The sequence below is a fragment of the Convolutriloba macropyga genome, chromosome 2 (assembly GCF_964194025.1).
Source record: "Convolutriloba macropyga chromosome 2, txConMacr16.3, whole genome shotgun sequence".
Taxonomy (NCBI): Eukaryota; Metazoa; Xenacoelomorpha; order Acoela; family Convolutidae; genus Convolutriloba; species Convolutriloba macropyga.
The window spans coordinates 74,218,057-74,234,060 of record NC_134469.1 but is presented as its reverse complement, the minus strand read 5'-3'; the positions used below and the strand labels follow the sequence as shown (position 1 = coordinate 74,234,060).

The following is a 16,004-nucleotide window of genomic DNA, read 5'->3' as shown; positions in this document are numbered from 1 at the left end:
CTATTTTAAAACATTCAAATATCTGCATATCAATGTTCATTTGTATGTCCGATTTTTTGAACGTTCGCTTTCGTTGTAACTTTATTGGACTATCTACAGAAATGGCTTTAATATTCAACATTTATGTTATAGTGAGGAACCAGACGTGTCAGGAGAACGCCATTTTGGAACCAATAGACGATGACAACTTCCTCTGCATTTGCAAAGAGGGATACTACATGAGTGAGAGAGGGGAGTGTAAAGGTTAGTACAACAAACTCCTTAGCAAACGTCAATTACGCAAAAACGCTTCTTGTGAAGACAGTCAAATAGGTGACATTCATAGCACCTCAAGCCTTTCAAGGCAACTCAACAGCGTCTCTTACGTCTGAGAAAAGTTATAATTTTGCAAATCAGAGCAGAGACAGCTGTTGCTGATTTTGATAACGACCGCCGATTTTCACACGTCTTTCAGATCTTTCGAAACAATGAACGTCTTTGTTTGAGAAAACGTCATTAATGTATAAAGAGTCGATATTTTTTCAAACAAATAGCGTTTCCATTAGAGGCACAGCCACAATGCTGCCGGCCTAAACTCTGGATCTTTTTTCATGTTACATTTTTAGTACCCTATTCAAGCAAACATTATAAAATTTCGATAAAACACTCATTTTCATATCACCGAATGACAGGGAGTTGTGACCATTACATCTTTCAATTGTTACGATGAAAGTTAGGAAAGAGCTAGCAAGTGGAGTTTTCTCATTTTGAAATGGAGCCGCGAGAAATTCGGACGGAACTAACTCACAACATAGCCGGCAGATTGCCAAAATAGCTGCGAAACAGACTAACGAGATGTAAAATACAGATATTGACAGATACAGAATTGAGTTGATGCAATTGCCAACCTTTTTAAAGACTAAAACATTCTCAAACTCAAGATTCATTTCAAAAAGAAACAAAATTCATTTTTATATTGGTCACGATGCTTTGTTATTAACATTGATCATTATAAAGGAGTCATATATTGACTTTATAGGGTCTAAAGTAATCTCAATTGACCGTAGTGAAATTAGAAGTCATTTATAGAGTGAGATAAGTCAATTATGATAAAAACGTATCACAAACCTCACCGTCAATTAGTTTAAAAAATGACGTCTTGCACATAAAACTAGCAAAAGAGCTGTGAAGTAGCCGCATAAAGAGATCAACAAAATTGCTCGTTTGAAGTTTTCGGCATGAAAAAATGTATAACAAAACGAGCGTCAGACCACGAAACAAAAACGAAAACTAAGGCCATCGCAATATAGCTACGCTCAGCTTACAGCTTTGCAGCTATAATAAGTAATGTCTCAGACGCATTGATTTCCTTATAATTGTTGCTTTTAGTTACGCTTACTGTTTTGCATAATTAATTTTATTTATTCAAAATTATTTTTACGAACAATTTCATAGTCTTAACATGCACTTGAATGAAAATTTTCTAGAGGCTTTATTCTATAAAGATATGTAGAAATGATTTGGAACATGACTTTCATCTGGAATACCTCAATTACTGTACAAAACTAGTAGAAAATACACAAAGATGAAAAAGAACATAGGTCCCAGGACCCTTTTAATGCGCATTTTTTGTGGCAGTAAGGAAACGGTAGACCATCATAGAGAAGCAACCAGAGTTTTTTAAAAACCAACTGCCGTTTGTTTGTTTTTAAACAGAATCCGCAAATTTTTGAAGAAATAACCCAAAAGAAAAATTAGGCATAACACAATAAAAAAAACTTAGTTATTAAAGAGGACTTGACACAGATTTCTGTGATAGCGCTCGAAAGATTTGAAATTTGGACTGCTAAAACAAATTAATTTTTGTATCCATTTTTTTCAAAACGTTAGCGTTGGATAGCAATGGAAAATTTTCTGAAAAGATAACATCATTAAAGGAGTATCAGTTTGAAGCACAGTTGTGTTTTAGGCACTGAAAACTGAATTGAAGTTCTTCTTAAAATGCATTTTCCATTAAAAAGATGTATTGGTCATCGTCTGAATTGCTTAGACATTTTCCTTAAACAAAAGGATTAATATAGAAACTTATGGATTTAGTTATCTTCCGTAAAGATTTTGACTTTTGTCAGCATTTTTAAAATATTTGTAAAATTTTTAAAAGGTTGTTTGATAAATTGATCAAAATGACGTTTAGAGAAACCAAGAACTAAGGAATTGGGCACGTTGTTTTTTTTTAAAAAATGTTTTGAAGGTGTTTCAACACATCGTCAATTCGGAAAGAAACGTTTGCAATTCGGAAAGATAACTATTTCGTTCGTTGCTATCAATTGTGCAAAGTTTTCTATGATCGCCTCTTTTGCAAAACTTAAAACTCGGATGTTATCTTGGAGATAGGGGGTTTGAACTCCTCTGGGGTAGGGATTTCCGCAACCATGAAAAACTTCTAAACTTTATGCCTACTAAATTATTTTGCCCCATCTGTTGTTCGAGAGTAATTTGTCCGACGTTGGTCGGTATATATTTCGAAATTCGTGTTTAAATTTTCTACGCTCAATAGACTTTTTATTGCTAACATTCACATTTCTCTGTATTAACCTTTGGATCGGCCAGCAATAATGGAAACAAAGAACACAGTTAAGTACATAAAATGGTTCTGTAAAAAATGAAAAAAAAACTGTTTTTTCAGTCACTTTCGAAGCTTATGTTTCTGGTTGGAGTGCGCTTGGAAGAATTTGCTTAACCTAACTTTCCTGAATCACTCTGTTTTTTAGCCACAACGTTAACTCAAAGCTCTGCAGTCCATACGCTGCTAAGTGAAACCTTAAATAGATGGTTTTTACGGATTATGCTTTCATCAGTGTCTTGTCAAACTTTTGTTCGCACACAATTTGTTTTTGAGATTTCACTATTCGACTATGAGCAAACGATGAGATTAAAAAAAATGTCTCGAATTTGACTGACTTCCTACTTTTGTCGTTTACAGATATTGACGAGTGTGTGGAAGGTCTGGACAACTGTCATGAGAAAGCCTCCTGTCACAACTTGGTACCCTTCTGGACTTGCAACTGTTCGGCCACCCGTGGCTACGAGGGCGATGGTGTTGATTGCTCAGGTACCTCTTGCAACATTTTCATGTAAATTTCAATTATACTCCCAAAGTGTTTGTCACGCCTGTTCTTGGTTGAGTAGGTCAAAAATTATGTTTTTGAATGACTCTTGTTTCCTGGTATTTCAAAAATGTTTTAAAGCGTCAGAATCAATGTGTTTTTTAAAAGTACCAAAAGAGCTGATTCTCGCCCAGGCCGAGGTTTCACCCTTAATCCACCCCTATTTAGCGGGGTTAGGATGTAATGCGTATTTCCCTCCTATTTATCGGAAAAAAGTGTAAAAATATAATTTTTTAAAAAATACTGTGTTTACACTTTTTTCTGCTTTTTTACACTTTTGCAAGGAGTGTAATCAAGGGTGGTTTGATTTAAAAAAATTACACTCTTACACAATTACCATTATAACCAATTTGAAACGTGCAATGATAGTATCAGTTGGTGCAATGGTTAATGCACAAATTGAAAGTAACATGTTCGACAGAGGGAGGATGGGGGACCAATAGTCACTAACTCCTTCCACTTTTATTAATAGCCGCACAGCGATAGCTGGGGCTATTATTGGGCTTCTCTTGGTTTTTTTTTACGACTCGAAGAGGAGTATTGGTTTTCTCTCGGTCTTTTTTTTTCTTTTTTTTACAGGAAGTAGATTTGTTTAACGCGGTACTTTGACCTAAAAGCGAAAGTGAAAAAAGCTGTCTTGGTGAACAGATTTTCGCTAAGCGAAAGAAGTTTTTTGATCATGCGCTGCGTTTAGTGAATGACTTTTTGACTTTGAAAAGTAGTTTTTGACTGAATGGCACATATAGATAACCGTTTTTAGCCGTTTTTCGCCTAAGTGGCCATTTTTTTGCTTTTAATTCGGTTTCTTGTAGAAATAAATCTTATTCGATACTATATTGAAATCTCAACCTCGGAAATTGATGCCACAGTGTTTTGCAGTGCCTGAAAATGCGTTTCAATTTAAAAATAGGAGAATATTTCTTGATTTCTTAATTAATTTTTAGCTTTTCCTATTAATTTCTTCATTTTTGGATCTTTTAACCGTCTTTTTGTCAAAAATCAGTTAAAATGGCAACTTCTCTTTGATCATTCATATACTCAACGCCTCTTTCTCCCTCGGTGTATTTTTACAAAATTGTACATATGCTAATCCGATTTTTGTTGTTTTTTTTCCAATTTTCTTTTTTGTTTGTATTTTGGTTGTAATTGCTATAAATAATATTTTTGTGCAACATGAGGGAATTTAATTTCGGTTCAATAAAACAGCTTCAATAAAGTTTTTGAAAAAACAGTTAAAACTTTTTCATAAATGCAGTCTTAAAAGATTTTTGACCATTTTTTTTTGCAAAATGTTTCAATTTCTCGTATTTATGAATTCTCTTCAGGAAGATAGATCTTTGTATCGGATGACTAGTTATTTTTTCTATGTCTTGAATGGTGAACAATGAAATGTATTCGTTTTTCTTAAATTTTTAAAATTGATTTTTACCTTTCAAATATCAAGAATGTCTTTTTGTTACGGTGTTCTTTACATTGTGCCCATATTTTTCACATTCTAGTTAGTATCAATCTTGCTTTGTCCTGGCACCTACATTTTTTGGTATATTAATTTTTTCAGTTGTTAAAAATGAACGATTTCAGCTTTTTCTTAGATTTTCGTCATTTCTTTGGTTTGCAATTGATTTCATTCAACATAAGGCAGTACTGAGAGTTTGATAGAAAACCTTTTCCAAAATTGCCACTTGTCACTATTTACTGTAACATTCTTCCGGCCTTGGTATTAGTTTAAACGATTTTTTGCCTTTCAATATTATTCTGTTACTTATTTCTTTTCTATGATTATTTCAATTTTTGAATTAGCATGGAGTGGTTGTCTGGCATATACAACAAAGAAGAGGTATATGTTGTTATTGTCATAATTGCAGTCATTAGAAATCTAATTGTAGTTGTTTTTTGATTCTTGAATTTAAGCATTGTTTTTCGAAAAATTTAACTCAGGTTCTTAAGTTATTATTATTATTATTATCTTTCGTTTGCTTCCGCGATCTTTTTGAGATTAGAATCACGAGTTATTTGAGGGCAATTGGTAGCCCTGTCAGCTATTTCAGCCTAACAGCATTCTGACCATTCTATTTATTTTGGACTATATTTAGATTTTGATCATACGTGACTTACCTCAATAAAATGACTTTTGCACTTTGAAACTTAAGTTTAGTTTGAATTTGTTTAAGGTCAAAGGAACTCGTATGTGCATTAAAGCTTCCTAATAAGAGGCCTCTGCGGAATGAATTTTAACAAGCTTTTAAAATTTATCGCTGAATATTTTTTACCTAGTTTTCTGAGCGGCGTCGATTTTTTTTTCAATTTAGTTCTGTATCTGGTTCTATCTCTATTATATGGCATGCAGGTCTATTCTTTCGCACCTATTTCGGCAATCTGCCGGCTATGTTTAAAATTTAAAAAAAATTGAATATATTGAGGCGGTGTCTTTTTTTAAAATCTCTTCACACTTTTTCAGGATTTTTTTTAATTCAAATTGAAATGAAAATTTTGGTCACGCCAAAACATGCGAAAAAGCAAGTGATTTTGTGTGTAATTTTTTAGCTCTAGTTTTGAAGAACAGTGAGAAAATAGTGTTTGAAAAAAATCGCGTTCTCGCTAGTGGTTTTTCGTTCACATACGGCAGTTTGACTCAGACTTTTTACTGTTTTTCAATCTTAGCGCTATTGTTTTCTTAATCCGTCCATACCGTTCATAGTCCATTCTACGTCTTGTTTTTTGTTTAGTCAAAATGGTTCTTTGAATTGCGCCAGGAGTTGTCCTGATATGCTATCATTACTTCGTTGAATAAAAATTTGTTTTGGTTTACCTAATTTTGCCGCTTTTTCGACATTTTGAATGAAATCTTTTTGATTTCTCTAGGCTAATTTCATTCTTCGCTCTTTCTTTTCAAAGTGCTTTTAAACAGCAGTTGCTCAGAAAGCCAATCTAAATTGAACAGAATGAGTATTGAAAACCAAAATCAAAATGGATACGGGATAAAACCTATAACGCCCCAATATTCGTTTTATTGATTTTTTCAGTTGTTAAAAAATTGAATGAAATCAGCTTTTTCTTAGATCTTGGTTTCTTCGGTTTGCAATTAATTCAAAATAAGGCAGTACTTGGAGTTTGCTAGGAAGTCTTTTTCAACATTCTACTTATAACTATTCATTGCAATTTTCTTCCGGCCTTGGTATTGTTTTTAGACGATTTTTTGCCCTTGAATATTATTCTGCTGCTTATGCCTTTTCTACGATCAATTTATTTGTTGAATTAGTATGAAATCATGTTGTCTAGCATATGTACAACAAGGAACAAGTGTGTGTTGTTTTTATCTTTATTGCAGTGATTAGAAGTGTAATTATAGGTGTTTTCTGATTCTTAAATTTGAGCTTTCTTTTTTGAAAAGATTCAACTTAGTTTCTAAGATTATTATCTGCCGTTTGCTTTCGCGATCCTTTCAGATTAGAATCATGAATTATTTGAAGGCAATTGATAACCTTGTCAGCGTTTTCAGACTATTTGTTATTTGACCACCTTAATTATTTTGGTTTTTTTAATGTTACCAAACATTTTCAATAATATAAAATTTTGCTGCATTTTGTTACTCTTGGTGACAGTGGTTTAAGTTCCACCAATTTTTAGAGCAGACCATAAGAGATAGTGAGTTTATGGTTTAATACAAAAGGTAGTGACTTCCGCTGCAGTTATGGATTTGTTAGTGAAGTTTTGACCCTGCAAGTCGCTTCCGGAATTCTTCCGTCTTTGTGTTTTTACAGGAAGTAGATTTGTTCACGCGGCATTTCGACCTAAAAGCGAAAAAGAGAAAAGCTGTCTTGGTGAACAGATTTTCACTAAGCGATAGAAGTTTTTTTATCATGCGCTGCGTTTAGTGAATGACTTTTTGACCTTGAGAAGTAGTTTTTGACTGAATTGCACAAATAGATGACCGTTTTTAGCCGTTTTTTCGTCTAAGTGGCCCAATTTTTTTGCTTTTAATTTGGTTTCTTGTGGAAATAAATTTCATTCGATACTATATTGAAATGTCAACCTCGCAAATTGATACCACAGTGTTTTTCGCAGAGCCTGAAAATGCGTTTCAATTTGAAAATTGGCACATAATTCTTAATTTTTTAGTTAATTTTTGGCTTTTTTATATTAGTTTTATTTCATTTTTGGATCTTTTAACCGTCTAATTGTCAAAAATCAGTTAATATGGCAACTTCTATTTGATGATTTCTATACTCAACGCCTCCTTCTACCTCGATGTAATTTTGTTTCATAAAATTGTACATATTCTAATCCGGTTTTGCTGGTTTTTTTTCCCATTTTTGTCAGTTTTTTGTTTGTGTTTTGGTTGTAATTGCTAGAAATAGTTTTTTTGTGCAACATGAGGGACTTTAATTTCTTTTCAATAAAAATTCAATCATTTTTTGGTGTTAAGTTTTGAAAAACTTTTTCATGAATGAAGTCTTAACTTGAAAGTTCTTTGACCATTTTTTTGCAAAACGTTTCAGTGTTTCGTATTTATGAATTCTACTTTTTCCTATTTTTTGTTCTCTTCAGGAGGATAGATCTTTGTATCGGATGACTAGTTATTTTTTCTATGTCTTGAATGCTGAACAATGAAATGTATTCGTTTTTCTTGAATTTTTTAAATTGATTTTTAACTTTCAAAAATCAAGAATATCTTTATTTTACGGTGTTCCTTACATTGTGCCCATATTTACATTCTAGTTAGTATCATTCTGGTTTTGTCCTAGCACCTTTATTTTTTTGGTATATTGATTTTTTGAGTTGTAAAAAATGAATGATTTCACCTTTTTATAGATTTTCGTCAATTCTTTGGTTTGCAATTGATTTCATTCAACATAAGGCAGTACGGATAGTTTGATAGCAAGCTTTTTCCAAAATTTCTACTTTTGACTAATTACTACAGCTTTCTTCCGGCCTCCGTATTAATTAAAACGATTTTTTGCCTTTGAATATTCTGCTGCTTATGTCTTTTCTAAGATCAGTTTTTTTTTTATTTAGTATGAATTCATGTTGTCTAGCTTATGTACAAGAAAACAGGCGTGTGTTGTTTTTTATTTTAATCGCAGTGATTAGCAGTGTAATTATAGGTGTTTTCTGATTCTTAAATTTGAGCTTTCCATTTTCAAAAGATTTAACTTAGTTTCTAAGATTATTATCTGCCGTTTGCATTCGCGATCTTTTTCAGGTTAGAATCATGAATTATTTGAGGGCTATTGATAACCTTGTCAGCTTCTTCAGACTATCAGGTTTTTGGCCACCTTAATTATTTTTGATTTTTTAACGTTACCAAACGTTTTCAATAATATAAAATTTTGCAGCATTTCGTTTCTCTTGTTGACAGTGGTTTAAGTTTCACCAATTTTAGAGCAGACCTGGAGAGGTAGTGAGTTAATTGTTTAATACAAAAGGTAGTGACTTCCGTTGCAATTACGGTTTTGTTTGTGAAGTTCTGACGCTTCGAGTCGCTTCCGGAATTCTTCTGGCTATGTTTTTATTTCGTCGTCATGATTTTTGTGTTACGACCATATGACGTCACAGCCACTTTTGGTTCATTCGTTCATGCAATTTCAACTGAATTGCATGTGTGACGTCATTTTTCGCTCTTAGTGGAGCGAGTTTTTTTTTGTTCATGCGCGTGGTTAAATTTTTGGTCATACTTGACTTACCTCACTCTCAAAAATGACTTCCTCAATTTGAAATTGACTTTTATTTACTTCAATTCAAAGAGATAAGGTCAAATGGGTGTGTGTCGCTCTAACTGAAGGTTATTTGAGAGCAGCTACTAGAGGCAGCAATAACTTATACATATTTTTAATCAAAATATAACAGATCAGCCTTCAATGAAAAGACAATTTTTTTTGGTCTGTCTTTTTTACTGTTTTTTTTAGACTGCCGATCTACGAATCTATTGCGGCTATTTTCTGGCAATCTGCCAGCTATGTTTTTTTTAAATTTTCACTCTTATAGCCATAAACTCTTCCAACCCTAATTAAGCGGAGAAATACGGATGTTTTTTTTTTATTTTTTAAATCTTTACACTCTTTTCCCCGTTATTTTTGGGAAAATCCTCGGCCCAGGCGAGTTCTTGTTTTGATATGAACTGCAACTGCCTTTTTTGTAAATTTGACCACAAGGTTGGCTGAAAAGTATTCCATCAATCACATTTAAGACCACAATGTTTAACTGTTGATTTCAGACATCAACGAGTGTGACACTGGAAACTACACATGTGGCGAATTGGAGTATTGTGCCAACACGATTGGCTGGTACAAGTGCAAGTGTGTCCGAGGCACTACACGTAATCCCATCACGATGGAGTGCGAGTATGACAATGAGTGCGAACTGGGAACCCACAACTGTTCTTGGAACGAGAACTGCACTGACAATGGGCCTTCGTTTGAGTGTAACTGTGCTACTGGATACTACAGACCGACACCCGATTCCCCATGCGATGGTAAACTACTTGAATATTATTGGTTAACTGTAATAATAATAATTGAATTGGTCTTGAATTAAAACTACAAAAAATTAAAACTACAAAAATTAACATTGATGAGTATATGCAGTCAGGACTACTGGCCGGAAAGCCTGCTTAAGGTTTGTTGAAGGCAGCTCAAGAGCATTTAATTCAAGCATCAATAGCATGAAAATGAAACAAAATATTAAATATCATGAGGGTGAAGATGAAGATAAACCAAAAACTAAACAAACAAGTAGGCTCGGTAATGTGCGATCGCACATAAGGTTCCGACTCCGCTCATCCACAATTTTGGCATAATTGTCTACCAAATGCGGAACAGAAAGAAAACCCCAAAATTTCAAGTATTTTTATAAAAATATATTGGTGTATGAAAGAAAAGATAGCCTCCAAAGCAAATAACTCAGTGGAGCAAAAAAATGATGCATTAGATTGATGAGATCTGCCAACACTAAGAAAGCGAGTCAAGACGAACAACAAAATCAAACAACAACAACAAAAATTAATTATATCAAAACTTTTGTGTCCATTTTAAAAAACAAAACTTAATAACAAAGGCAAAATAGCGTCAGATAAAACTAAAACTAAACAAAACAACTTTTAATTCACCAGAAAAGATACGTGACCAGTCCATAATAAGGCTTGATAACAATTAGTCAATAAAGAACAAAAACAGTAAATTTGAAAAAAAACAATTAATTTCAAAGTAATGTAAACCATTAGAAATCAACTAAATAATGCCATGGGGTTACGATTACCAGTGTTTCTAAAGATGGGAATTAAGAACTCTCGTATTCAATGTTTATGCGGTTACAAAAAGAACAAGAAACTGACAACAAACAAAAAATCAGTTAAGTTTTGCCAGAAAAAGCTTTTGAAGCCAGCCGTAAAGTCATACTTTGGCCCTCAAAATATGTTCGACTGAACTTTTTCGAACACCGATAATGTATCATGTGACCTCTCATTAAGGAAACCAGGTAACAAGTAGAGAAAATGAAAAGGCAAAATTAATAATGCTTGTTTTTTGAATGCAACGCCAATGAAAAGCCAATGAAACCGGGTAATTGTACAGGAAATATCATACGACTAAGAAGACAAAGTAAAAACGACAGTAGAAGTCAAAATTTAAAAATTAAATTAAATTCTTCGAGAAAGTATTGTCGAAGCCGTGAAAACCAGAGTCCAAATTCTTAATTATTTTTAATATTATCGATTGTGTAACGCCAACAATGTAATATATGAACTGTCAATAGCGTGATCATGTGACAAAACTAGAAAACGTGGAAAATGGGCAAATACCTGAAAATGAAAAAAATGTGAAATCTAGTATTATCAAAGCCAGAAAACCAAAATTTAAAACCGCAAAAAAGATTTAATTTGAATTCAGTAGAAAGAAGAAGCATTCTTTCATTGCTGACACTAAGCTAAAAGTAGACCAAATTAACAGGAAAATTGAGGCTAAGTTCAATAAGCCATTATTTATTTAAAAATCTTTTTTTGGATTGTAACCGTCCAAGATTGGTCCAAATCTAGCTGTGCTAATGCTAATCGTCCATTAAGAACACTTAAATTTTCGAATGTTATAGCTTTAGATATTTTGTTAGTTAAAAAATCAAAAATAAATGCTGCGTCTTTGATGATCAACGAGTAAAGTTAGCAAAAAACGGCAAAGTTTTCATTACGGAGCACTCGCAACGGAAGTTGATGAAAAAATACAACTCTTTTGAGTCTGCAAAGATTGTGTTAGTGGTTTTTGGCTGTGTACTTCCTGCAAATTTAATCAAAGTGGACTAAAGAAACTTATTTTGTGCCGTGATGAAAAAGTCTGAATTTTAGCCAGAGTTTTCGCCAAAATTACCGAAGTTTTAGTCAAAAATTCCGGAAAATGTGAATAAAATCAACAGAATTCACTCTATTTTCGCAAAAGTTTAAACCTCGATAACTCCCTGTTAAAAGCGAAAATCAAAAAAATCTTTTTATTTCCATATTCTACGCTGCACAAGCTTTCTAATGATACCAATCTCAACTCTGTAAGATGAATATATCGATCGATTAAATTTGTCTGAACAAAAAAACCCATTTGATTATATAATCCCCGCCCCCCTCAATAGATTAAGCTTAAATAGTTTATGTTGAGCGATGCAGTCCAGGACAGCCCCAAGTGCTCCTGAGGGTGAGTAGTCTAAGCACAATTCTTGATACTAAAGTGTTGGGTATAAAAAGACCATGGGTTGGCCAGCCTATGAAAAGAGTTTGGGTTGACCGTTTCTTGTGATTGGTTGACCATGAAATTAGGGTCGGATATTATGCGCCTGTGGGTTTTTTAAGTATTTAATTAAGTTAACTTCTGGACCTGAGTCACGAATTAACATTTTGTTATAAGTAGTTAGAAGTTTTTTGCTTGCAAAATTATACTTGATTGTATACAAACGATAATCATGTAAAAGATAAATTACTTAGTATCCTCAATAACTAGCGCTTTGAAATGAAGCGCGACAAAAGACAAAGGAGGAGAGCATTAGAAGATTTTTCAACTTTTGAGACCAGTCATAAATGTCTATAGTGGTAACTAAAATTCATATCTCATTGTCAATTTGCTAGAAAATAAGCGATTCTGATTGTCCTGATCCGATCTTTTTAAGTTTCGAGCAATTGGTGTTTTTGTGTTACAGAACTTAAAAAAGAAGATGAGTTTATTTATTTTTCGTATATTGAGCTACCGCTGTCTGGATTAAGAAAACTTTCATTGGAACGAAAACATAAGCTTGCAAAAATTTATGGAAAAATAAAATCAGTTCAGGTCTCAATCAGGCCGTGAGAAGAATGCAAGTATTTTTTTACAATAGGAAAATGAACAGATATTGAAATGAAATTAATGCTATTGATTATTGTATTGTTTAAGACGAGGACGAGTGCAGTGAACCCGACCCCGACTGTGACTTCCCGAATGGGTTGTGCTACAACACTTATGGCAGTCGGGAATGCTACTGCGAGGAGGGGTACCGACTGAACGAGGACGGAGATGCATGCGATGAGATAGACGAGTGTGAGGAGAGCACTTACACTTGTCACTACCTGCAGTACTGCGTCAACACTCTGGGCTCGTACAGGTGCACGTGTAAAGAGGGCTTTAAGGATGACCCTGACAAAGTGTGTGTGGGTAAGTCAGTCATTCAGCTCCTTATTGCACGTTAAACCGCTAAGTTCACTGCAAACCTTACAAAAATTTGCTGTTAATTTTTTCACCGCTATTTAACGCAAATTTAAAATTATTGTTTCATTAAACCTCGAACCGAGTTGCAGATTTTGTCTCTGTGTTTTGTGACTACAAACAATGAAATAATTTGAAGCGAAAGCTTGAGTCAAATTTTAAGTGGCAGATTGAAAGTTATCAGCCGCAATTCAGCGGAATTCAGTAAATTCATTTGAATAGAAAACTAGAAGAATAAACGATAAACAGATAAACGATGATGGTCTGTTTTTTTTTCTCGTCTTAGTCCAACACTTCCCCTTCATTTCTAACAACTGTGTTGGAAAATTTGATCCTGTATGTAAGTATCTGGGAATTATGCTCGATTCAAAGTTTTTGTTTGATTCTCATGTAGATTACGTAGTGAAACCGCTAGGAACACAATATAGAATTATATCTAAGATCCGTCATTTTGTGCCGCAAAAGGCGCTCCTTCTCTACTATAACTCTAATATCAAATACATCATACAATATGGCGTCTTGGTTTACAACTGTTGCTTTTCCTCGAGGCTGCTTCGCATACAGCAAATGAAAAAGAAAATCCTCAAACTTATTCACTTCAGGAGAAAAAGAGAACATTTGTTTGACCTGTTCGAAAAGCATAATGTGCTCTTTGTCTTTGGATTACGTGTTTACGAGCTAATGAAGTTTGTTTTGCATTGCATTAATCGGTAGCATTGTGAGCAAAATTTGAATACCATGTTTGAGCTTGACGTTTACCCGTGCCACAAGAAGTTAAAATCTGCGTTTCCTGAAACAAAAAATTAATCAAAATCAGTGAAATTCTATATAATGCAAATCCACTAAATTATACAAAACTCTGGTATTAGCAGAAATACTTCCCGAAAATGACGAGAGCCAGTCCACTGACCAGCTCATTCTTTTTAATTGGTAATATTGACTGATTAACTCTGTTGTTTGTGGGTAATGCCCCATACCTCACTTTGACACAGGGTTTTATGTAAGTTGTAAAAGAGTACCTTTTACCTGCATTCTACAGGATGTTCAAAATAGGAATGCCGTTTTTGTGTTAAAATGGGAATATCCAGAACCTTCCAGTTTTCGTGATACGGCCATTTTTGTGATTTTTGCATATTCAACCGGAGAAGGGAAAAAAAGATTTTTTTTGAAAAAAAAAACCTTTTCTTTTTCCTAATTTTCCGAACCCACAGCAGGGTCTGCCAATATCACTGTAACGCTTGGTGCAGTAGAAAGAAAAAAATGTCTTGTGGATTCTTCGAAATTTGGGTTTTAGGGTGTGTGTTTTGTAGGTCCCAGGGCCTCGTAACCTGCCCTTTTTGCGCTAGAGAGTACCAGCATTATTTTTAAATTGTTTAATTTACTAACTTTAAAATGTTTTATACTGTGTGTTTATCTATTTTAGAAAAATAAATTCTTTCCTTCTTATCGCCGTTATAGGTTGTGCGGAATGCAGATGAGATGTGGAAGATTTTAAAACCTAATATTATGTGAATAACTTATTCCATAACTTTTGACAACCTGGTGCAATCTGCATCTAGCTTGCTTCCTTTCTAGCTCAGCTATTTGTCTCGACGTGATTCAATAAATTGCCATATCGAAACTTGGGCACTCCAAAAAGGAACATAGAAAAGAACATAGAAAGAAAACTATTCTGGTAACGGAATATAATCATATTGTGACCGGTTTAGTGGGTGACTCGAGTGGTTCCACTTACTTCAAACAACTGCTTATTTAACATCCATTACAAGCAAACAGAAAATTTGAACACTGGTGGGAAAACAGGTTTTTAACAGCTAGAAATAATCATCAAACAGTCTCAATTTACCCAGCTTACCCTCACCTGCTTACTTCAAAACTCTGCTAATTTGAGTATTTGCTTATTTGTTTTTTATTCGGATTTTGTTTGTTTTTTTTTGCATTATTGTGGGAGTCACGTGATTTGAAATTTGTTTAGATGTGGATGAATGTGCCGACAATGAGACAGTGTGTGATGATAACATGGAGTGTGAGAACAATATTGGATCCTACTCATGCGATTGTAAAGACGGATTCGTGCGCAGCATATTCTACAAAGGGTGCAAAGGTAAATGTGCCCTCTCTAGGGTCAATTATTTTTTCTGCTCTTAAAACGGCACCTACTTTGGTCAGATTGCATACAATTAGAGCTCATTGCCCCCCCCCCCCCAGCTTAGTGGAAAAGTGGGTATATAACACTTTTATGATTTTACGAATTTGTAAATAAATTCCTTGATTTATTATAAAACTTATTTTTCATGATTTGTTTATCGGTTTTTTTCCAAATGACTCTTATATCCAATTTAGTATAGATTTAATACAATTGGAGTTCGTTTTTCTGGTTTCAACCTCTGAAATCACCCCTCTGATATTAATTATTAGCCCTCTTTTGTGGGCTGTGATATCGTGGTGCGTTTGTTCTGGTTAGACGTGAACGAATGCACTGAGCCTTCTACCTGTCCTTACAATGGGACACGTTGTGAGAACTCAATGGGGAGCTACAACTGTCTCTGTGAGCAGAGTGGATTGAGGCCAGTGGGTAGCAACTGTGAAGACATTCCCGAGTGTACTGAGGGAGAACCCAAGTGTGATGTGAATGCAGAGTGCATTGAGTTAGTTGGATCCTACAGGTGCACGTGCAAGGAGGGATACAGAGGCAGTGGGGACGTGGGACAGTGCAAAGGTACCTGCCTGACTCTTATGCATTTTCTCATATTATATTCACAATATTAACGTTCCTAGTGCCAATCAACGTCTCTTTTTGAGTGAAAACTGAAACTAGACGTCAGCGTTAAAATCCAGTTTTAAAAATTTTAAAATTTTTGATACATTTTTCTTTTTAGTAATAAATTAAAAGCCGATTCAAGTTTACTTAAACAAAATCTGGACTTAAAATCTGGATTTTTTGTTGGGCTATAAAATCAAATTTTCGGTGTCCGTCGGCATAGCAGAAAGTACCAGTGTCTGCCAGCCAATTTCAAGTGCCGGAATTTCGAGAAATGATCCTGATAGAGCTGTTTGTAATAGTTGCTGTTCAATGTGAGTGTTGTTTTTGTGTTGATAGATGTGGACGAATGTATGGAGTCTACTGACTCGTGCAATCCCTACTCTGAGT

General features: G+C 34.2%; 1 protein-coding gene across 1 annotated transcript in view; it reads left to right on the top strand.

The window, feature by feature from the left end:
- Positions 1-16,004, top strand: part of LOC142334995 (uncharacterized) — a 384,183-nt gene that overhangs the window by 282,831 nt on the left and 85,348 nt on the right. Inside the window, exons 70-76 of the mRNA XM_075383322.1 lie at positions 133-243; positions 2,963-3,091; positions 9,361-9,618; positions 12,545-12,802; positions 14,829-14,957; positions 15,318-15,572; positions 15,954-16,004. The exon at positions 15,954-16,004 is cut by the window's right edge and continues 72 nt beyond it. Of these exons, the coding sequence (XP_075239437.1) occupies positions 133-243; positions 2,963-3,091; positions 9,361-9,618; positions 12,545-12,802; positions 14,829-14,957; positions 15,318-15,572; positions 15,954-16,004 (1,191 nt within the window). The remainder of the gene's footprint in view (positions 1-132; positions 244-2,962; positions 3,092-9,360; positions 9,619-12,544; positions 12,803-14,828; positions 14,958-15,317; positions 15,573-15,953) is intronic.